The sequence below is a fragment of the Dryas octopetala genome, chromosome 1 (genome assembly GCF_963921425.1).
Source record: "Dryas octopetala chromosome 1, drDryOcto1.1, whole genome shotgun sequence".
Lineage (NCBI taxonomy): Eukaryota > Viridiplantae > Streptophyta > Magnoliopsida > Rosales > Rosaceae > Dryas > Dryas octopetala.
Genome location: NC_141366.1, coordinates 14,457,809 through 14,478,258, shown reverse-complemented (window position 1 = coordinate 14,478,258; position 20,450 = coordinate 14,457,809). Strand labels below are relative to the sequence as shown.

Here is a 20,450-nt window from a genome sequence, read left to right as displayed (position 1 = left end):
TATTAGGTGACGCTGACCAAAACAAAAACAAACAAAAAAGTGTTAGGTGACAATTTTTATTAGTTAGTACATGTATGCTCATCTCTCTCTATATATAACGGATAGTGTAAATATACAAAATTGTAGGAGTTCGGAATTCATTTTGTCACTGATTTAGTAGAGCTAGCAACTCCAACAAACTTACCTATATTCTAGCTAAATTTGTGAAAGAAAAAAAAGTTAGAAATCTATTTTGGCTAACTACTTTTAAAAATTTTACCCTAACAATGTTCTCTATTTTAGCTAACATTAATATTTTATTATTTTCTAAAATTTGATATAATTTTCCGTTGATGAGAGGTAGATTTGTATTGTTGCATTTAAAGAATTCAAAAATTCTTTCCATTGATTGCTTTGGCTATAGCTATTTTCTCTCTCCTCTCACCAAAATTTAACTAACCAAAAAGTAAATTCTAAATTAGCTAATGGAGTTACTAGATAGCTAATCTATTGAAAAATAATTTTGGGAAGAAATAAGCTAATATAGCTAGGGAGTATGCTACGGAGGGGGAAATAACAAGCTGTTGGAGATGCTCTACTCTCTTATAATCTTGAGCTCTATATTAATAGAGCAATTTTAAGTCATAAAAATTAATTTTCTTGATCAATTTTAAGTCGGATCGTTAAAGTCACTAAATTTTTGTTTTTGGTGTGATAGTCACCAAGTAACTCAAAATGAAGCCCCTCATGAGATTGTCCCCATCTCAAATAGCTGGCCAGTTATTTTGTCTTTTTTTTTCTTTCTTTCAAGTTTTGGACTTTTTTTTTTTTTTTTGTACACCAAGTATATAAAATTTTGAAAGATTATCGGATGCTAAGTGGGTTAAATTCTTGTGTGCACTTGGAATCACTCTTAACTTGAGGGCAAAAGAACACTGCAAGAGGCAATAATATGAAAGCATAGACTTTACCCAAAGGGGAAAAAGAATACTGCAACAAGCAGTAATATCACAGCATAGACTTTACACAAATGAATTCATCTTACCCCCAAAAAGAACAAGCTGGTTAATTCAACTCCAGGAAAGGGTTAAGACTTTCCCAACAGGCGCTAACCGATTCGAAATCAATTTCATTGCCTCATAAGCAAGTAAGAAAATATGTATCAAAGCATAAAGTTGTGCTGTAAGGGGTTTGGCACTTTGCCGTACTGAGTTCTCTGAACATCCAACATAAAAGAATTTCATTGACATTGACACTGCAACAAGCAGTAGTATCAAGAGATTGAAAGATGCATGTCCTCACAAATAAAGGTACAAAATTGATCTATCCCATGCAGTCAGTCCTATGGGATTCAAGGGTGGTCAATATTTATAGGATGTCAGAATATCTAGCAAGTTGATAGCATTGTTCTAAAAATATAAGATCAATCATCAATGGACTCATGAATTCTGTTTTCATGGTCAGAGATGCAAGTGCAGCATGTTAAACGTAGTGCATGTATTTGCTGGACAACAGAGACCATTAAAAGAAACCAACTTCTTTGGCTGACAAACCACATATTGTTAGAATGTCCTGTAAGACTGTAATTACAAATCTCTATTTGCATATGTAGGTTCAAGGCTTCGATCAACATGTTAATTAGGTAATTACCAAGAGATTCCATCTGCATTATAAGCAATCCATAGAATATATACTAAAAACCAAGTTTCTGATATTAGCAGAGTTTGACTCTCGCCCACTCCTTTCCCCGCATATACGAAAAAATAAAAACAAAAACCATTAAGTCATGAGTTCAAGAGAAGGTCGATATCATGTTGAATAGCAGAAATAAAATTGAACTGCAAACTGAAAAGAAAGAAGGTTGACTTCAAACAAGGTAAGTTAATAATGTCTAATAGCAAATACTGATAGGAAGAATACAAGTGGTAAAGATTTATGACATGCAATTTATAACACTTATTTTATACAAGAAGTAGAAACTTAATGACTTCGTCGTTGCAAAATACTTCACAAGGTTATGTACGTATCAGATTTCCACCCTATATTCTTTTACAGTATACAGGGTTCTCTGATAAGATAGATCACAATCTACCTTGGGCTATGGGATCACAATTGTTTTGTATTAAGTGTGAGATTTCTTACATCAGTTTACTAGCTTCTTAGGGAATAATCATAGCACTGCTTATAATAAAAATCTTTTAACAAGAACTGAAAATGAACATAAAATTGCTTGCTTGTTAACTTGTGATCAGTGATTCAAAGTTTTTAGAATGTTGATTTTTTCATTCCACTTAAAGAGTGGCTGTTTTGTAACCAAAAAAAAAATCAAGTTTGTTTGTTCAACCTACTCCTTCAGACAGCAAACAAACAGAATCCAGATTTAAACAGCAAGCAATAAAGAAAAATCAAGTCAAATATACCATATAACACATGACATAGATGGATGGAAAGATTTACTTTTGTTATGAATTTCGCGTATATAATTGGGAAATTTATGAAATAGAACCTTTTGATAAGTGATTTTCAAGAATGTCCAAATCTGAGAATGTTTGATAAGTGCTATTTTCGTAAATTTCCCACTATTATTAATGAAGGAAAAGGAAAGTATCTATAATCTATCACTGATAAGCAAAATTACTGTAATAATAACCAGGTTTTAGAAGTACCAGCTAAGAGGAGGGCTTACTTTCATTAGCTTTTCCCTAAACTTGTTTCCTAACCATTAATTTGCTTTAACTCGTCAACCACACTTTCAATCCTTTGAACCGTATCTTTAAGCTCTGAATCCCATTTCTCAAATAAAGAGCGCTGCAGCTGCAGCTAGCACATCCACTGCCAATGTTGCATACCGTGTCATTACCTGGACTTCCTGCATTACTCTCCATTGCATTTTTCAGATTTCTCTTAGATCCTTCGATCAAAGCTTCACTCGACATAACCTCTTTCTCCAATCTCTCTGACATCATAGTATTAACAGCACTCTCTTCTGCGACTGAAGATGCCAAATTTGGAACTTGACCAGATAATTTCTCACAGTCACCACCTTGTCTGATCACAACATCTTTATGATTCTTACAATATTTTAAAAATTCTGATATAGTTAGTTTATCTTCATCCATCGAATCTCCAGTTTCCATCCTATTACATTTGGGAGGAAATATTGGAGGAACAAGGGAATGATTACATGTATTCCTTCCTTTCGAAACATGCACTACTTTTTTCTGAATTCTTTGGAGAAGAAACACAAGTAATGGTGGCAGCATTAATCTTGTTCCTTTTTTTTGACCCCTCTACTGCTTTCTTTGGAGGAAAACCAGGAGGTATAGGGGGGCGGTTAGCCCTCGTAGTGTTCCTTCCATCTTCTTTGCTTTCTTCTTTTTTCGCATAGAAGCCTCACTTGTGTCTTTGAGACCTGACACTGATTCCTTCCACCACTCCATGTATTTTGTGCTAACATCTGCCTCATAAAGCCTGGATGGAATATACAAATCTACATTTTTAATTTGCTTGATGTAATGCTGCCTGACTATATCCGAACTGTTATTGGATTGAGCAACAAAACACGGAAGGTCTTGATCAAAATCCAAATTGCATAGCTACTCGATGCGGAAGGTACTGCTCGGTAGTACCAAACCCAGCTAACTCACTAACCTTCAAGCATCTGACAAATGACAGCAATTCATCATTCAAACAAGAACCAACCAATAGCCACATTTCCTTTTTAGGATAGTATTTAGGCAAATCCCAGTTCTTAATAGGCATGGAATAAGGACGCCACTGAAAACCATCTCCGGCTGAGTCTAAACCATCCTCAAATTTTCAACTTTCACACCCTTTATTTTATCCCATCGAACCAATCTTGGCTGGCCATAATTGATAACATTGGGCTTTGGCTTAAGCTCCAAGAATCTTTCCAATGCCCAAACTTGAACAAATTGAAATGGTGACCAAAGGTTGAGTTTTAAATCATCACCACCAATATTTAATTTGCTTGAATCTACAATTGCCCTTTTAAAAGAACTCAAATGAATGCTAGCAAGAACAGCCGGAGCAAGCGCACTTCGGGTCCCCCTAGCTAAATGAATTGCAATGGATAAAAAACGCCTGTGTACTACGTTATCATTACGGAAAACATACCTCGACAACCAAAAGGCAAGAAATGCTTCGTGCTCGAATTCGTCCCCGCTGTTTATGAACTTCTCCAATCATGAGCCTGTTTTAGCACTCCTACAAGTACTACTGATAATTACTCTTCGCCCCTCATTCAATTTCTCTTCTATGTCTTCCAGTTCTTTGCTTTCAAGAGGAGTGAAAACAGATTTACCCAAAACCGAGTAACCTCCTAAAACCATAACATCCTCCAATGTGATTGTTGCTTCACCCCAAGGGAAAATGAAGGTATTGGTGTCAGGACACCATTTCTCAGCAAACCCATATACCCAATCGTTTTTATTTATTTGGTAGGTGGAATTCAAGATGGCTTCATATATACCAGCTTTTTTCCATTCAAAGGCCATTGTCTTGGTTTAAAATCGGATGGGAGGGAAAAGAATGAGTCAGGGAGCTCCAAAAAAGGTTTATCAATGGAGGAAGGCACCATGGGTTTCAGAAAGTAGGCTCTTTTGAGAAATGGGTTTCCACCAGTTGGTGAAACCATGACCTCTTCCCTCTCTTCAACCATGGTGTCCGGTGGACTCTCCATCATCAGAAGCTGAAGATTAAACCCAAGAAAATGGTAGATTTTGTATTTTATCTTTCCTTCAAACTAGAGAGAGTGTGTGTGTTTTGGCCTATTTGGGTTTAGGGGAAAGCAAAAAGGGTGTTATGCAGCTTATGCTGTGTACTGTGAAATGGGATTTTAAAATGTTTTATTTTGCTTGTTATCATGGAGAAATTATTTTGTATAATCGATATATTGACACGTGGTATAATTGGTTTATGTGTTAAAATATGAGTGGATGTTATTAATATTATACCCTACTAATATAAATACATGATACGTCCAATAATATCTTTACACGTTGTATTGGTTATAACACATAGCGGTATTCGGTTATATCCTATAATTTTTCGTTAAGATGTCTTTACGTAAAAGGTTTGACATGGACTATGGACTAATGTCTGATCTGGAAAGATTATGGAGGGTCACCTTTCTAAATAAAAAAAAAAATTTATTCAAATTAGAATTATGTTAAAATCAATCTAAAACATAATATAATATATATGATAGAGAATAATTTACTTATCCCCCATGTGATACTACATGGTATCTTCACCCTCTCTCATTGGCTTTCTCTCTTCTCTCACTCTCTTTTTATCTCTCTCTCTCTCTCTCTCTCTCTCTCTTTTCAAGGAATGCTAAATCACTACAACATAGGGATAAATAAGTTTTTCCATGTATGATATATTTAGACAAAAAAAAAAAGTATGCATGGATGAAATTAATGCTCCTAAGGGTTCACATCATAATAGTGTTGGTTGACGGCCTCGAGTCCCCGACGCTCATGCAAACGCACCTACGACAAGATTCATAATCTTGGCAGGAATTCCTTTAAAATTAGGAACCCATGGGTTTTTAAGATTTTCAATCCACATGTAATCTGAAGCGACACTTTGTTCCACTCCTTTCATTAATACTCTATGCACAATGATTTTCGCCTTCATTTGGTGATGTTGCAATAATGCATGTAACAAGTAGTCGTCACGAGTTACTTTGGAAACAAAAAAAAATTTACAATAAATTTTAATTTGTTTCTTCCAATTCCAATAAAATTTAACTAGGTCTAGTTATAATATTGGTTGACGATCATAACGTATATGGATAAAATAATTTATAGAGAAGTCTAAAAAAAACTAGTAATTTCTTTTGTGACTTTATTCCTCTTTTAGATTTATTGTGTTTTTTATTGGTTAGAACGTTTATAACACACATTATACTATATTTCAAAAGTTAAAATATAAAATTATGAAAATATATTTATTAAATTAAACAGGTATATATGGTTAAAGAAGTACATCGTGTTGCGCGCTGAGGCTTTCATAGTTAATTGAAATAGGCAAATAATGACTTGGGGCATTTGTGTATGAGACATGATCCATAATTTCATACCATTTTCCATGCATATATAGTTAAGGGAATTAAAATCATCTAGAGTGATTAATGCATTTTATATTTTTTACGAATTTACAGCGTCGACTGATTGACAGTAGCTCTTTTTTAGAACTGTCAAGCTTCATGTACACTATTACAAAAACGTTGATAGACATTAGACAAAAGTTGATGTCTATGTACAGAAAAACTGATTTCTTGCTCAATAATATCTAATGTCATAGAATAGACATCTATATATAAGCTGGTATCTAAAGTATTTACCACATCATCAATTTCTAAAATACAACATCAGATTACATGTAAAGTTGTAAAGATAATAAAAATGCACTTTGACTTCAGTATCTTGTCATAATTCGTCATAAAAGTATAAACTGATCTTTAATAACTGCTCAGACATCACAAATTTTAATAATAATGATATTTGTATTTGTTTTGGACATCAGTTTTTAATTAGATAATGTTATAATAGCTAGACGACATTGGTTTTTATTAAAAACCATTGACTGTTAAGTTTCACTTTTCCTACAATTGTAAGAAAGTACAAGATTCAGATGAACACATTAATCAAATACATTTCATTGAAAGCAACACAAACATTTCTTACATCGTTCAAGGATATCTTAGCTCCCAAAAAAGAAAAACTACATATCGATCCTATCAAATTTAGGGAACACTCCTCCTTAACGACCCTCCCATAGTTCCTTAATTAATTAAGAAAGATAGAACACTTGTGTACTTGTATGTAATTATTTGTAGTAATGCTTTCTTTTCACCAAGGAAGGCCTAAAAGCAAGCAAAGAGGCACAAATCGAATGCTCCAACTAAAGATCCAGCATGCCTAGCTTGATTCCCTCTTAGCTCAAATTTTTCAGGTATCAGCCTGCAAAAGTTTGTAGTATAGAAAAGTCAATTACCCAGGAAGAACACAAATAGTAAAGATTTATGACATGCAATTTATAACCCTGATTTTATACATGATGATTTGAACATGTAATTAACGATAGGAGTGATATAGATGATTCGAAGTTTTTAGAATGTTGAGTTTTTCATTCCAATAAAAGAGTGACTGTTTTGTTAAAAAAAATTAAATTAAATTCAAGTTTGTATGTTCAACCTACTCCTTCAGACAACAAACAAACAGAATGTATCATATAACACATGACAAGTAGAGAAAAATCAAGTCGATCAAATATATCATACAACACATGATATATATATATATATATAGATGGATGGAAAGATTTACTTTTGATTCGAATTCTGCAAGTTAATTTAAATGGGAAATTTACTAAAATAGCACCTTTTGATAAGTGATTTTCAAGAATATATATCCATTTCTGAGAATGTTAATTGATAAGTGCTATTTTCGTAGACTACCCAATACTATTAATGAAGGACAAAAAAAGAAGTTATCTTTTTTTTTTTTTTGGTCTGAAGAAAAGAAGTTATCAGTTATCACTGATATCGAAACAAAGTTACAGCAATAGTGATAAGGTTTTAGACATACCAACTAAGAGGAGATAGATCGAGCTTTCTTTCATTAGCTATTCCTAGCCGCACGTGTTTGGTTTAACTGGTCAAACCCACTTTGAAGCCTTCTAGACCTACCTTGAAGCTCTGAATTCTTCCCATCTAATGGCTTAAAGTTAGCATAATCATTACCTGCCATGCCATTTCCTGAACTTCCTGCATTACTCTCCACTGAATTTTTCTGGTTTCTCTTAGACCCTCCAACCAACTCTTCACTCAACATAACCTCTTTCTCCAACCTCTCTGACTTCATAGCATTAACATCACTTTCTTCTGCAATCGAAGATGCCAAATTTTGAACTTGACCTAATTTTGAACCCTTTACAGCTTTCTTAGGAGGAAAGCCAGGAGGTACAGGAAGGTGGTCCCTTGGTAGTGATAGTTGTGATATAGTTAGTCTATCCTCATCCGTAGGATCTCCAGCTTCCCTTGTTGGAGGAACAAGGGAATGATTACCTTCACTCCTTCCTTTTGACACATGCACTTCTTTTTCTGAATTGTTTGGAGAAGAAACAGAGGTAATGGTAGCATCATCAATCTTGTTCCTTTCTTTTGAACCATCTACAGCTTTCTTTGGAGGAAAGCCAGGAGGTGCAAGAGGTTGGTCCCACGGTATACGTAGTGTAGATACTTCCATAGCAGCTTCACTTGTGTCATTGAGATCTGACATTGATTCCTTCCACCACTCTAAGTACTTTGGGCTAACATCTGCCTCAGAAAGCCTGGGAGGAATGTACAATTCTACATTTTTAATTCCCTTGATGTAATGCTGCCAGACAATATCCGAACTGTGATTGGATCGAGCAACAAAGCACGGATGGTCTTGATCAAATCCAAACTGCAGTGCCACTCTATGCGGAAGGTACTGCTGGATATTACCATCAAGTCCAATCAGCTCACTCACCTTCAGGCATCTGGCAAATGACTGTAGTTCATCATCTAGAACAGAATCAACCACTACCCACATTTCCTCTTCAGGGTAGTATTTAGGAAAATTCCTATTCTCATTCTTATGAATAGGCAAGGAATAAGGACGCCACTTAAAATCATCTCCAGCTGAGTTTAAAACCATCCTCAAGTTTTCAACTGCCACACCATTTACTTTATCCCATCGAGCCAATCTTGGCTGACCGGAATTGATAACATTGGGCTTTGGACTAAGTTCCAAGAATCTTTCCCATGCCCAAACTTGAACCAATTGCAATGGTGACTTAAGGGTGAGTTTTAAGTCATCATCATCAATATTCAATTTGCTTGAATTTACAATTTCACTTTTCAACAAACTCAAATCTTTATAAATGCTAGCAAGAACAGCCGGTGCAAGTGCAATCCGGGTCCCCCTAGCTAAATGAATTGCAATGGACAGAACACACAAATCTATCGCTTCACGAGCACCAATGAAAACATACCTCGACAACCAAAAGGCAAGAAAGGCTTCGTGATTGAATGCCGTCCCACTGTTCATGAACTTCTTCAGCCATAAGCTTTGGGTGGGTTTCTTACTGGTACTCTTGTTCATTTCTCGTCGAACATCATTTAATTTCTCTTTTATTTCTTGCAGTTCTTCGCTTTCAAGAGGAGTCAAAACTGAGTCACCCAAAACTGAGTAACCTCCCAAAACCATCACATCCTCCAATGTTATCGTGGCTTCACCCCAAGGGAAAATGAACGTATTGGTCTCATGACACCATTTCTCCGCAAACCCATATACCAAATCGGTTTTTTTTATTTGGTACGTGGAGTTCAAAATGGCTTCATAAATACCAGCATTTTTCCATGTGGATTGGTGAATAGAAGCCATTTCTTCGACCCATGTCTTCCATTCCTGTTGGCTCTTTCGCCATCCACGGAATTCAACCTTCAGAGGCCACTGTCGTGGCTCAAAATGTGAAGGGATGGAGGAGAAAGAGTCAGGGAGCTTAAAAGGAGGTTCCAGAAAGTAGGAAGGCACAATAGGTTTCAGAAAGTATGCTTTTTTCAGAAATAGGTCTCCACCAGTTGGTGGAATCATGATCTCTTCCATCTCTTCGACCATGGTGTCTGGTGGACTCTCCATCGTCATCAGAAGAGAAGGGTGAAGATTAAACACAGGAGAACTGGAGCTGCCAAACGAGAGAGAGAGAGAGAGAGAGAGAGAGAGAGAGAGAGAGAGAGAGAGAGAGAGTCTGCGTCTGTGTTGGCTTTTGGGGTTTCGGGGAAAGCGAAAAGGGGCTTTGTACCCAAATGGATTTGAGAATGTTTCCTTTTCTTGTTAATTAAAATCCATATATGGATAAAAGTAGGTGAAATTTTGAGAATGTTTCCTTTTCTTTTTAAACTTCCATATATAAGACAAAAGTAGGTGAAAATTGAAAAGGGTAAGCACTAAGAAGATAATGTCTGGTCCTAGAGAGATGATGACTTGGACTACTTGAGCGCTTACTCTCATGTCCAGGAGGGTCAGTGGCGAAGGTACAATCATGCCACCTCCTAGACTTTCATAGTTGCTATAGGCAAATAATGGCTTGGGTATTGAGGCATTTGTGTTTGAGACATGGTCGTCCATATTAGTACGAGTGAGTCTTCAGTGGCGCGTGTACCATAGAAGATTTATCCATATTAGTACCCATGCATAATATTTTTAATAAAAAAACAAAATTTATCTATCACGAATGTATTTAATATAAATAAGATATTTTTTTTTAAAAAAAATTTAAACAAGACATGATCTTTAATTAAACAAGGTAATATTTGTATGATCCGATGATCTATTTCTTTTATTAAATGTTAACCATGCATTATAAATATAACTAGTTTCTTGGCACGTATGCACGTGTTAATTGGCTTTTTTGTTGTATATTTGGATGTTTCTCCAAAATAATTCTTATGTTTCATCAATTAATTAATTTTTGAAAAAAAAATTATATTTTTTAAATATAAGTAATTAACAGGTTTGGATCCTCTTCTAAGCTTTGGGAGTGCTTTTGTAGAAAGCACTTTTGCTCAGTATCGCTTTCACTAAAAGCACTTTTGTTAGAAATGCATAGATTTTTTTAAAAAAAATTCAAGTATTTCTTATTAATATATTTGGAATCGCTTCCTAAGGAAGCATCTACCAGGTGCTTTACCCGGAAGCGCTTCCAAGTGCTTTTAAAACTCAATAGCGCTTTTTATTTTTGCTAAACATAAGAAAAAATGCTTTTGACTATTTGAAAGGGTTTTTAAGCCTTCTAAACGCACCGTCAAATTTGCCATTCATCTCTTAATCTATCCAAACTTTTAATTATAAAATAACATGTGTCCATTATAAAATCATGTAGTTCACAATGAAATTAGGTATTTGTCACTCATTTAACTTGTATAACTTGAAAAAAAAAAAAAAAGTATAATGGCTCTGGAACTTCTTCTTTTTTCCCATGATTCCGTCCCCTACACAGAACCTTGGCTACGATAGTTAACTCAAAGAGAGGTGGCTGAAGCACTCCAAGAGATCATGAAAAAGATTGGGGAAAATCTTTAACCTTTCAAAACTGGGTTCTTTATCACGTTATGATTTTTCACTTTTTAATGTTACTCTTCGACATGGGTTAATTAGATGAAGAAAAAAACTCAAAGAAATTTTAATCGCCATTCAACAAAAGTCTAAATAGAGAGAGAGAGAGAGAGAGAGAGAGAGAGAGAGAGAGATTTTAGATTAAATCATTAGTTCATTAGTTTTCCATTGTTTGAATCTCATATGAACATTTAGATTTAAGAGAGAGGTGTTACAGATGACGAGATGAAGAAGGAGATGAGAGTGCAGTGGCAAATAAGGAAGGAGACAACATTTTCCATAAAAAAATGGAAAAAGAAAATCTAAAAATTATTATAAATCGTTGGATCCTATAATGGACACATGGTGCTTTATAATTAAAAACTTAAATAAATTGAGAGATTAAGTAGCTTAGGAGAGAATCCGGATCCGTAATTAACCACTTAACTGAGTGTGGCTAGTGGTGTTAGAGAAATGGGTTTCCATCAGTTGGTGAAACCATGCCCTCTTCCCTATCTTCAATCATGGTGTCCGCTCCGTCATCAAAAGCTAAAGATTAAACCCAAGAAAATGGTAGATTTTATTTTTTATCTTTCTCGTGTGTGTGTGTACTGTGAAATGGGATTTAAAAATGTTTCCCTTTGCTTGTTAACATGTGCTTACGTGATAGGTTTGATGGTTCAAACTTCCATTTATGGAACAAAAGTGAGTGAAGAATGAAAAGAGTAAAGCAATGGACCCTGGACTAATGTCTGGTCTGGAAAGAGATGGTGACTTGAGAGCTAGTCCATTCTCCTACTCTGTTACTTAAATGCTATGGAGGTGAGTGGCGAAGGTCCAATCCTTCTTAGGATGGGAACGGAGTGGGATTGGGCCGGATTTGTTAATACCATCTCCGCTAGATAAACGTCTTTAGGTCGGGTTTGTTAATACCATCTCCGCCGGATAACGGTTTCCGTTGTAATAAATACATATTATAATGGCTTTTTTACTCAAATACCACCTGAACTATAAAGGGTGTGCTCAAATACCACCCAAACTTTTTTTCTTGCCAATTTACCACCTAAACTTTCACATATTGGCCAATTGACCACCTACCGTCATTTTAGTTAAATTTTCTGTTTATTTCAAGGGTATTTTCGTCATTTATATAAAAAAGCATTTTAAATATAAAAAAAAAATCTAATTAAACCCCCTAAAAAAAAGGGTATTTCCATTTTCTATTTTTTTAGTTTTTAATTTTTTTTCTAATTATATTTTAAAAAAAGTTTTTAAAATAATAATATTTTTTTATTGTATTCAAGGGCAAAATGGGAAGTTTGGGAAATTTTTTGATGATTTAACAGAAAAATGGATGTTAGGTGGCAAATTAGCACATATTAATAATTTCAGGTGGTAAATTGGCAAGAAAAAAAGTTTGGGTGGTATTTGAGCACACCCCCTGTAGTTCAGGTGCTATTTGGGTAAAAAAGCCTATTATAATATGTAAAATATATTCAGACAAAATAAAAAGTATGAATGAAATACTTGTAAAGATTCACATAATAATAGTGTTGGTTGATGACCCCAAAACTCGTGTAGAGAGGCGCACCTATGGCAGGATCCGTCATCTTGACAGGAATTCCTTTAAAAGTTGGGAACCCAGGGGTTTAAAGATTTTCAATACCCCCATTTTTCGAAGCAACATTTGTTCCACTCCTTTCATTTATACTCCATGCGATGATTTACGCCTTCATTTGATCATGTTGCAATGATGTAACGTGCAATCATCCAGAGAGAAACAAAAAAAAGTACAATATATATATTTTTTTCAATGCATATATAGTTAAGGAAATATAATGCATGAAATTAAATTTCAAAATTTTTTTTTTATTTTTTTGAGGTTTTAAAATATTACCGAAATGAAATCATCAAAATTTCAATTATTTTAGTTTAAATTTTCAACGAAATTGAAAATTCTTTCGAAATTTTTATATTTTTAAACTTTTGAAATTTTTTCAAAATCCGAAATTGAATTCTTTAATATAATGTGAGCGATTAATGCATTTTATATTTTTGCAGATTTTCAGGGTTCGACTGATCCACAGTTAGTGATCAGGCTTCATGTACAGAACGACACTACAAGTCTACAAACTTTCCATTTTTATCTCATTCTCAATAGGGTTTAACCCCATAGGATATGGAATGACTTTTGAAGTTTGGATGTTAACTTTTGGACTATCTCTCTAAAACTGGAGAATTATAAAGCCTACGAATTTCCGAGCGATTGAACCCAAAAAAAATTTGCACTGATGACTGGCAGCGCAGCCGCCAACCAATCAGCACCACTTAGAATCACATCTGTAACAGTCATCTGCTCTAGAGACAAATTGTACATGTAACAAAAAAAAATTTCCCTTGACATTGACCCTGCTACAAGCAGTAGTATCAAGAGATTGAAAGATGTATGATGAACAAAATTGACCTATCCCATGCAGTCCAATTGGATTCAAGAGTAGTCAATATTTATAATTCTAAGATGACAGAATATTTCGCAAGTTCATAGCTTTGATCTAAACTTTCAAGATCAATGGACTCATGAATTGTGTTTTCATGATCAGATATGTATGTGCAGCATGTTAAACATAGTACATGTCTTTTTTGCTGGACAATAGAGACCATTAAAAGAATGCAACTTCTTTGGATGACAAACCACATATTGTTAGTATGTTCAGAAAGATTGTAAACACAAAATCTACATTTGAATATGTTCATGGCTTTGATCACAGGGTAGTTACCAAGATTTTCCATTTGCCTTATAAGCAGGCCATGGAAAATTTCCGATATTGGCAGAGTTTGACTATCGCTCTCCCCTTTCCCTGCATATGCCAAAAAAAAAAAAAACCTAACTCACGAGTTCAAGAGAAGGTCTATACCATGTTGAATGCAGAAACAAAATAGAACTGCAATCTGAAAGGAAAGAAGGAAGAGTTCAAACAAGGTAACTTGATAATGTCTAGTAGCAAATACTGGTAGAAAGAAAACAAATGGTAAAGATTTATGACATGCAATTAACAACACTGATTTTATACACGACAATTATAACATAACGATAAGAGGAATGCAAGAAGTAGAAACTTAATGACTTCAGCGTCTCAAAATAATTCACAAGGCTTAATCATTAGTACAAGACTGAGTTGTGCATCAGATTTCCACCCTATATTCTTTTTACAGTATACAGGGTTCTCTGATAAGATTAATCACAATCTACCTTGGGCTACGGGATCACAATTTTTTTGTATCAAGTATGAGATTTCTTTCATCAGTTTGCAAACTTAAAGCATAATCATAGCATTGGTTAGAATAAAAATCTTTTAACTAGAATAGAAAATGAACCTATAATTGCTTGCCTGTTAACTTGTGATCAGTGATTCAAAGTTATTAGAATGTTGACTTTTTCATTCCACTTAAAGAGTGGCTGTTTGTTTAACAAGAAAAAAATCAACTTTGTATGTTCAACCTACTCCTTCAGACAACAAACAAACAGAATGTATCATATAACACATGACAAGTAGAGAAAAATCAAGTCAAATGTATCAAATAACACATGACATAGATGGATGGAAAGATTTACTTTTGTTTCGAATTCCGCTAGTATAATTGGGAAATTTACGAAAATAGCACCTTTTGATAAGTGATTTTCAAGAATATCCAATTCTGAGAATGTTCACTAGTGCTATTTTCGTAAACCCACAACTATTAATGAAGGAAAAGAAAATTAGTTATCACTGATATTGAAACAAAGTTACAGTAATAATGATAAGGTTTTAGACATACCAACTCAGAGGAGGGATTTCTTTCATTAGCTATTCCTAGTAGAACGTGTTTGCATTAACCGTTCAACCCCACTTTGAAGCCTTTTAAACCTAGCTTGAACCTCTGAATTCTTCTCAAATAATGGCTCAAAGTTAGCATAATCATTGCCAATGATACCTGCCATGCCATTTGGACTTCCTGCATTACTCTCCATTGAATTTTTCTGGTTTCTCTTAGACCCTCCAACCAAATCTTCACTCACCATAATCTCTTTCTCAAATCTCTCTGACTTCAAAGTATTAACGGCACTTTCTTCTGCAATCGAAGACACCAAATTTTGAACTTGACATAATTTCTCACTGTCAGCATCTTGTCTAATCTGAACTTTTTTATGCTTCGGACTACATTTCAAAAGTTGTGATATAGTTAGTCTATCCTCAACCGTAGGATCTCCAGCCTCCATCGTATTACGTTTGGGTTGAAATCCTGGAGGAACAAGGGAATCATTACCTTCATTCCTTCCTTTTGAAACATGCACTATTTGTTCTGAATTATTTGGAGAATAAACACAAGTAATGGTGGCAGCATTAATCTTGTTCCTTTCTTTTGAACCCTTTAGAGCTTTCTTAGGAGGAAAGCTAGGAGGTACAGGGGTGTGGTCCCTCGGTAGTGATACTTCCATATTATTGGCTTTCTTTTTTGGTCGGATAGCAGCTTCACTTGTGTCTTTGAGACCTGACATTGATTGCTTCCACCACTCTCTGTATTTTGTGCTAGCATCTGCCTCAGAAAGCCTGGATGGAATATACAGTTCTATATTTTTAATTCCCTTGATGTAATGCTTCCAGACTATATCCGAACTGTGATTGGATCGAGCAACAGAACACGGAAGGTCTTGATCAAATCCAAATTGCATAGCTACTCGATGTGGAAGGTACTGCTCAATTGTACCACCAAGTCCAGTTAACTCACTAACCTTCAAGCATCTGGCAAATGACATTAATTCATCATCCAAAACAGAATCAACCAATACCCACATTTCCTCTTCAGGGTAGTATTTAGGAAAATCCCTGTTCTGATTCTTCTGAATAGGCAAGGAATAAGGACGCCACTTAAAATCACCTCTGGCGGAGTCTAAAAGCATCCTCAAATTTTCAACTTTTAGACCATTTACATCATCCCATCGAGCCAATCTTGGCTGACCAGAACTGATAGGTTTGGGTAGTGGACTAATCTCCAAGAATCTTTCCCATGCCCAAACTTGAACAAATTGAAATGGTGACCAAAGGGTGAGTTCTAAATGATCATAACCAATATTCAATCTGCTCGAATCTGCAATTGTCCTTCTCAACAAGCTCAAATCTTTATATATGCTAGCAAGAACAGCGGGTGCAAGCGCAATTCGAGTCCCCCTAGCTAAATGAATTGCAATGGGTAGAACACGTCTATATACTACATCACGATAGTGAAAAACGTACCTGGACAACCAATAGGCAAGAAATGCTTCGTGCTCGACTTCAGTCCCACTGTTCATGAACTTGTTCAACCATGAGCTTGTGCTGGGCTTCTTAGACATACTATTGTTAAGTTCTTTCCGACCCTCAATTAATTTATCTTCTATTTCTTGCAGTTCTGTGCTTTCAAGAGGGCTAAAAACAGAGTCACCCAAAACTGAATAACCACCCAAAACCATCACATCCTCCAATGTGATTGTGGCTTCACCCCATGGAAAAATGAAGGTATTGGTGTCAGGACACCACTTCTCAGCAAACCCATATACCAAATCGTTTTTTCTTATTTGGTACTTGGAATTCAAGATGGCTTCATAAATACCAGCTTTCTTCCATGTGGATTGGTGAATAGAAGCCATTTGATCAACCCATGTCTTCCAAATTTTTTGGCTCTGTCGCCATCCACGGAATTCAACCTTCAAAGGCCATTGTCTCGGCTGAAAATGGGAAGGGAGGGAGGAGAAAGAGTCAGAGAGCTTCAAACGAGGTTCATCAATGGAGGAGGAAGGCACAATTGGTTTGAGAAAGTAGGCTTTTTTGAGAAATGGGTCTCCACCAGTTGGTGAGACCATGACCTCTTCTCTCCCTTCCACCATGGTGTCCGGTGGACTCTCCATCATCAGAAGGAGAAAGAGGGTGTGTGTTTAAGCTTTTTGGGATTTGGAGGAAAGTGAAATGGGTTTGAGAATCTTTCCTTTTCTTGTTAAAAAGCAAAAATGAAAAATGAACAAAAGCAAAAGCAAGTGAAAAAATGAACAAAAGCAAAAGCAAGTGAAAAATGAACAAAAGCAAAAGCATGGACGGTGTCACGGTGGACTAATCTGGTCCTGCAAAGATGATAACTTGATTACTTGAGGGCTTACTCCATTCTCTTACTTGTTAGTTTTAAATGTTCAGGAGGTCAGAGGCGGAAGTCCAATCATTCCAGTATTCCACCTCCTAGACTTTGATAGTTGCTACAGGCAAATAATGAGACATGGTCGTCCATATTAGCCATGCATTGATGCATAATATTGTTAACACCAAAAAAACATAGATATGACAAGTGTATTTCATATTAATAAGGTATGATTTTATTTTTATTTAAGTTATGTTCATTTTGGTAATATAAAGCTGAGATAAGATTTGTATAATCCGATTATTGACTTTTTATTGACATACAAAATGCGACATAATATTGTTAAGACGATAAAAATATATTTATTACAAGTGTATTTTATATCAATAAGGTATGATTTTTTTCTTTTTTCATTTAAGTTATGTTTATTTTGGCAATATAAAGCTGAGATAATATTTGTGTGATCCGATCATTGACTTTTTATTGACACGCAAAATGCGTGGGCATTTTGCATGTGTTAATTGACTTTTTATTGTATATTTTAGTGTTTTTCACATTATTTAATATACTAATATGTTTCATCAATTAAGTGAACGTGAGTAGTTGTATGCAATTTATTTTTTATTAACAATTTGTTTTAGTAAAAGGGTATTTTGAGTGACTCAAAAATCGGTGAAGCCTGTAATATTAAAGGTGACTTCTTACTTTACAATAGTGTAGTTGATTGTTTGAATTAGAAAAAGATTAGGATAGGCAATTCACATTTCCTTTGATATAGGAAAAGAAAAGATAAAATAAAATATTGAAAAACAATTGGATGCTGAGTGGGTTAAATTCTTGACTGCACGTCTGCACCAAAACAAAAATTCACTTAAGGGCAAAAAGAACACTGCGGCAAGCAGTAATATCAAAGCATTCACCAAATGAGTTGATCTTCTATCTTCCCCCCCCCCTCTCCTCCCCCAAGAAAAATATCAGAGCATAGAGTTGTGTTGTAACTTGTAAGGGATTTGCCACTTTGTATTTCCGAGTTCTTTGTACAAGCAAACAGAAAAGAAATATCCTTACCTTTACCTCTCACATCAGTACATCACAACCATAAATGTGCACCTTACCCCATATCACCTCTCAGGATATCCTCTCATAACTTTATGGGGTACCTGAAAAGCTGCTGCATCAGTAAACCAGATAAGAGAGCTATCTTATCTTAGGGTAGTCGAAAAGCTCCAATGCGTCTGTATCATGATGATTTTATAGGAGTCATTATTTGAATACTAGGAGTAGGGACAGAGTCCCAAAAGGATAGAAATTTGGACATTTGAATGAAGATATTATTGGTGTCGTGTCTCCTAAGTTAAAGGATATCGTGGTCTCTATTATCTTAAAATAAATTTGAATTTGGCAAACAAATTTCATTTTGGTCTTTTGTTTTCATAGCTTAGAGCCTTACACTCCTCTTTTCTTCCTATTCTTGTTCACAAATCACAATGGCTCAGAGAACAGAATGGTCACATCGCACATATGAAGAACAAAGAGATGAGAGAATGGTTTCCCCAAAAGATGGGAAACCAACGGTGAGAGTTGCAAGGTTTCTGAGACCATGTGCTAGGAGTTTCACCAAAGCAGTGGGACCTCCAAGCACCCCATTGTTGTGTGAAGTGTTTGCTCACAACCTTCAAGAATGGCCCTCAAAGGTGTTGTTCAAAGGCTGGAAAATGCCCCAGAAAAAATGGGAGGAATGGATTGAGAGGCTTGCAGGAAAATACTGTGGCATTTGGAACCCAGCAGGCATTTGTGATGCGATTCTGAGCTCTAGCAGAGTTTTGGTGCTCGGAGACCAACACATTCGTCTTCCCTTGGGGTGAAGCAACAGTTACTCTTGAAGATGTAATGGTTCTGGGAGGATTTTCGGTCCTGGGAAGGCCGGTGACAAGGCCTGTTAATGGGATGTTAGTGCAGATTGTGGAGGAGATGGAGAAGAAGCGGATAATGATGACGAGGAGTAAGGCGAAGAAAGCCGGGCATTCTAATTGGATTAAGCATTTTATGGAGAAAGAATGCAACTATGCAAGTATGAGCATGTGGCATTTCTGTCACTCTGGCTGTCAAGGTTTGTTTTCCCTTCTCTTTCTGAAGAAAGCTGAGGAAAGCATGTTTTTCCAATTACAGCACATTTGTCACAAGGGACAAGGGTTGCTCTTGCACCTGCAGTTCTTGCTGGTCTTTACAGAGACCTAACATTGTTGAAAGAATAAGCACTTTCTTGTTTTGAGGAGATCTCTGTTGCAGGCCCATTTCAGTTTTTGCAGTTATGGGCTTTGGAGAGGTTTCAAGCTTTCTTGCAGGGTACCCCAAATGCACTCAAGCCTGGTGAGCCTAGAGCAGCCAGGTGGCACAAAGTGAATTCTAGAAATACTAGTCTTCCTCCTGTGAGAACAGTTCTAAAGTTGCAAGAGAATTTTCAATGGCGGCCTTATGCTGCTAATTTGAGCAATTGGCGCCATTCATCTTATTACAAAGAGAACAAACTGTCATTTTTTGATACTACTAAGAACACAGATGAGAATTTGCAGTCTTATGTTAAATGCTTATGTAATTCTCAAGTGTTTGGAGTGGATTCTTGTAAAGAGAAGTGTTGATGCTAAAAAATGGTAGAGCAGTCAACGTCGAGTCGAACCACGTAGGCCCGTTGACCCACCACTGAGTGGATGACACGTCGAAGTGGGGCAGGAACGGGTAGCTGGGTCCGACTGGTGAGTAATGAGAGAGAATGATATCCAAGCATCCTGCACAGGTACACAAAAGTGAGCGGGAAGGGCACCGGTGTGGTCCCGGCCAAAGCTCCTCCGACGCTCAAGTCAGTGTTCAGAGAGATCTGAGAGCAGAGTGAGTGAATAGTATAATAATGATTTCAGTTGTCCTTTTGTGACAAGAAGGTACCTCTTTTATAGTACCTTTGGAAGAGTGTCAACCAATCCAGTGATGACACGTGTCCCTTGTGATGACTTGCACTGTAGGAGCGCCACGTGGCACCGGTCTCGAGGATCCGAGTGAATTGACACGGGCCGGGGGCCTGGGAGGCTTGAGCTTGGGAGGCCGGAGCCTAAGAGGCCGGGGCCCAGGGGGCCGGAGCCCATGAGGCCGGAGCCTAGGAGGTCATGGGCTAGGAGCCCA

The 20,450-nt window shown here is 36.2% G+C and overlaps 1 protein-coding gene and 1 pseudogene across 1 annotated transcript; both read right to left on the bottom strand.

Annotated features, from left to right (window-relative positions):
* Positions 1–2,694: 2,694 nt before the first annotated feature.
* Positions 2,695–4,681, bottom strand: LOC147298257 (serine/threonine-protein phosphatase 7 long form homolog; annotated as a pseudogene).
* A 2,950-nt stretch (positions 4,682–7,631) lies between these two features.
* LOC147298256 (uncharacterized) lies at positions 7,632–17,058 on the bottom strand. The gene is made up of 2 exons (XM_086247847.1): positions 15,496–17,058; positions 7,632–9,671 (listed from the first exon to the last, which is right to left on the bottom strand). Exons 1-2 carry the CDS (start codon positions 17,056–17,058, stop codon positions 7,632–7,634), a joined length of 3,603 nt encoding a protein of 1,200 aa, XP_086103973.1.
* Positions 17,059–20,450: the final 3,392 nt, after the last annotated feature.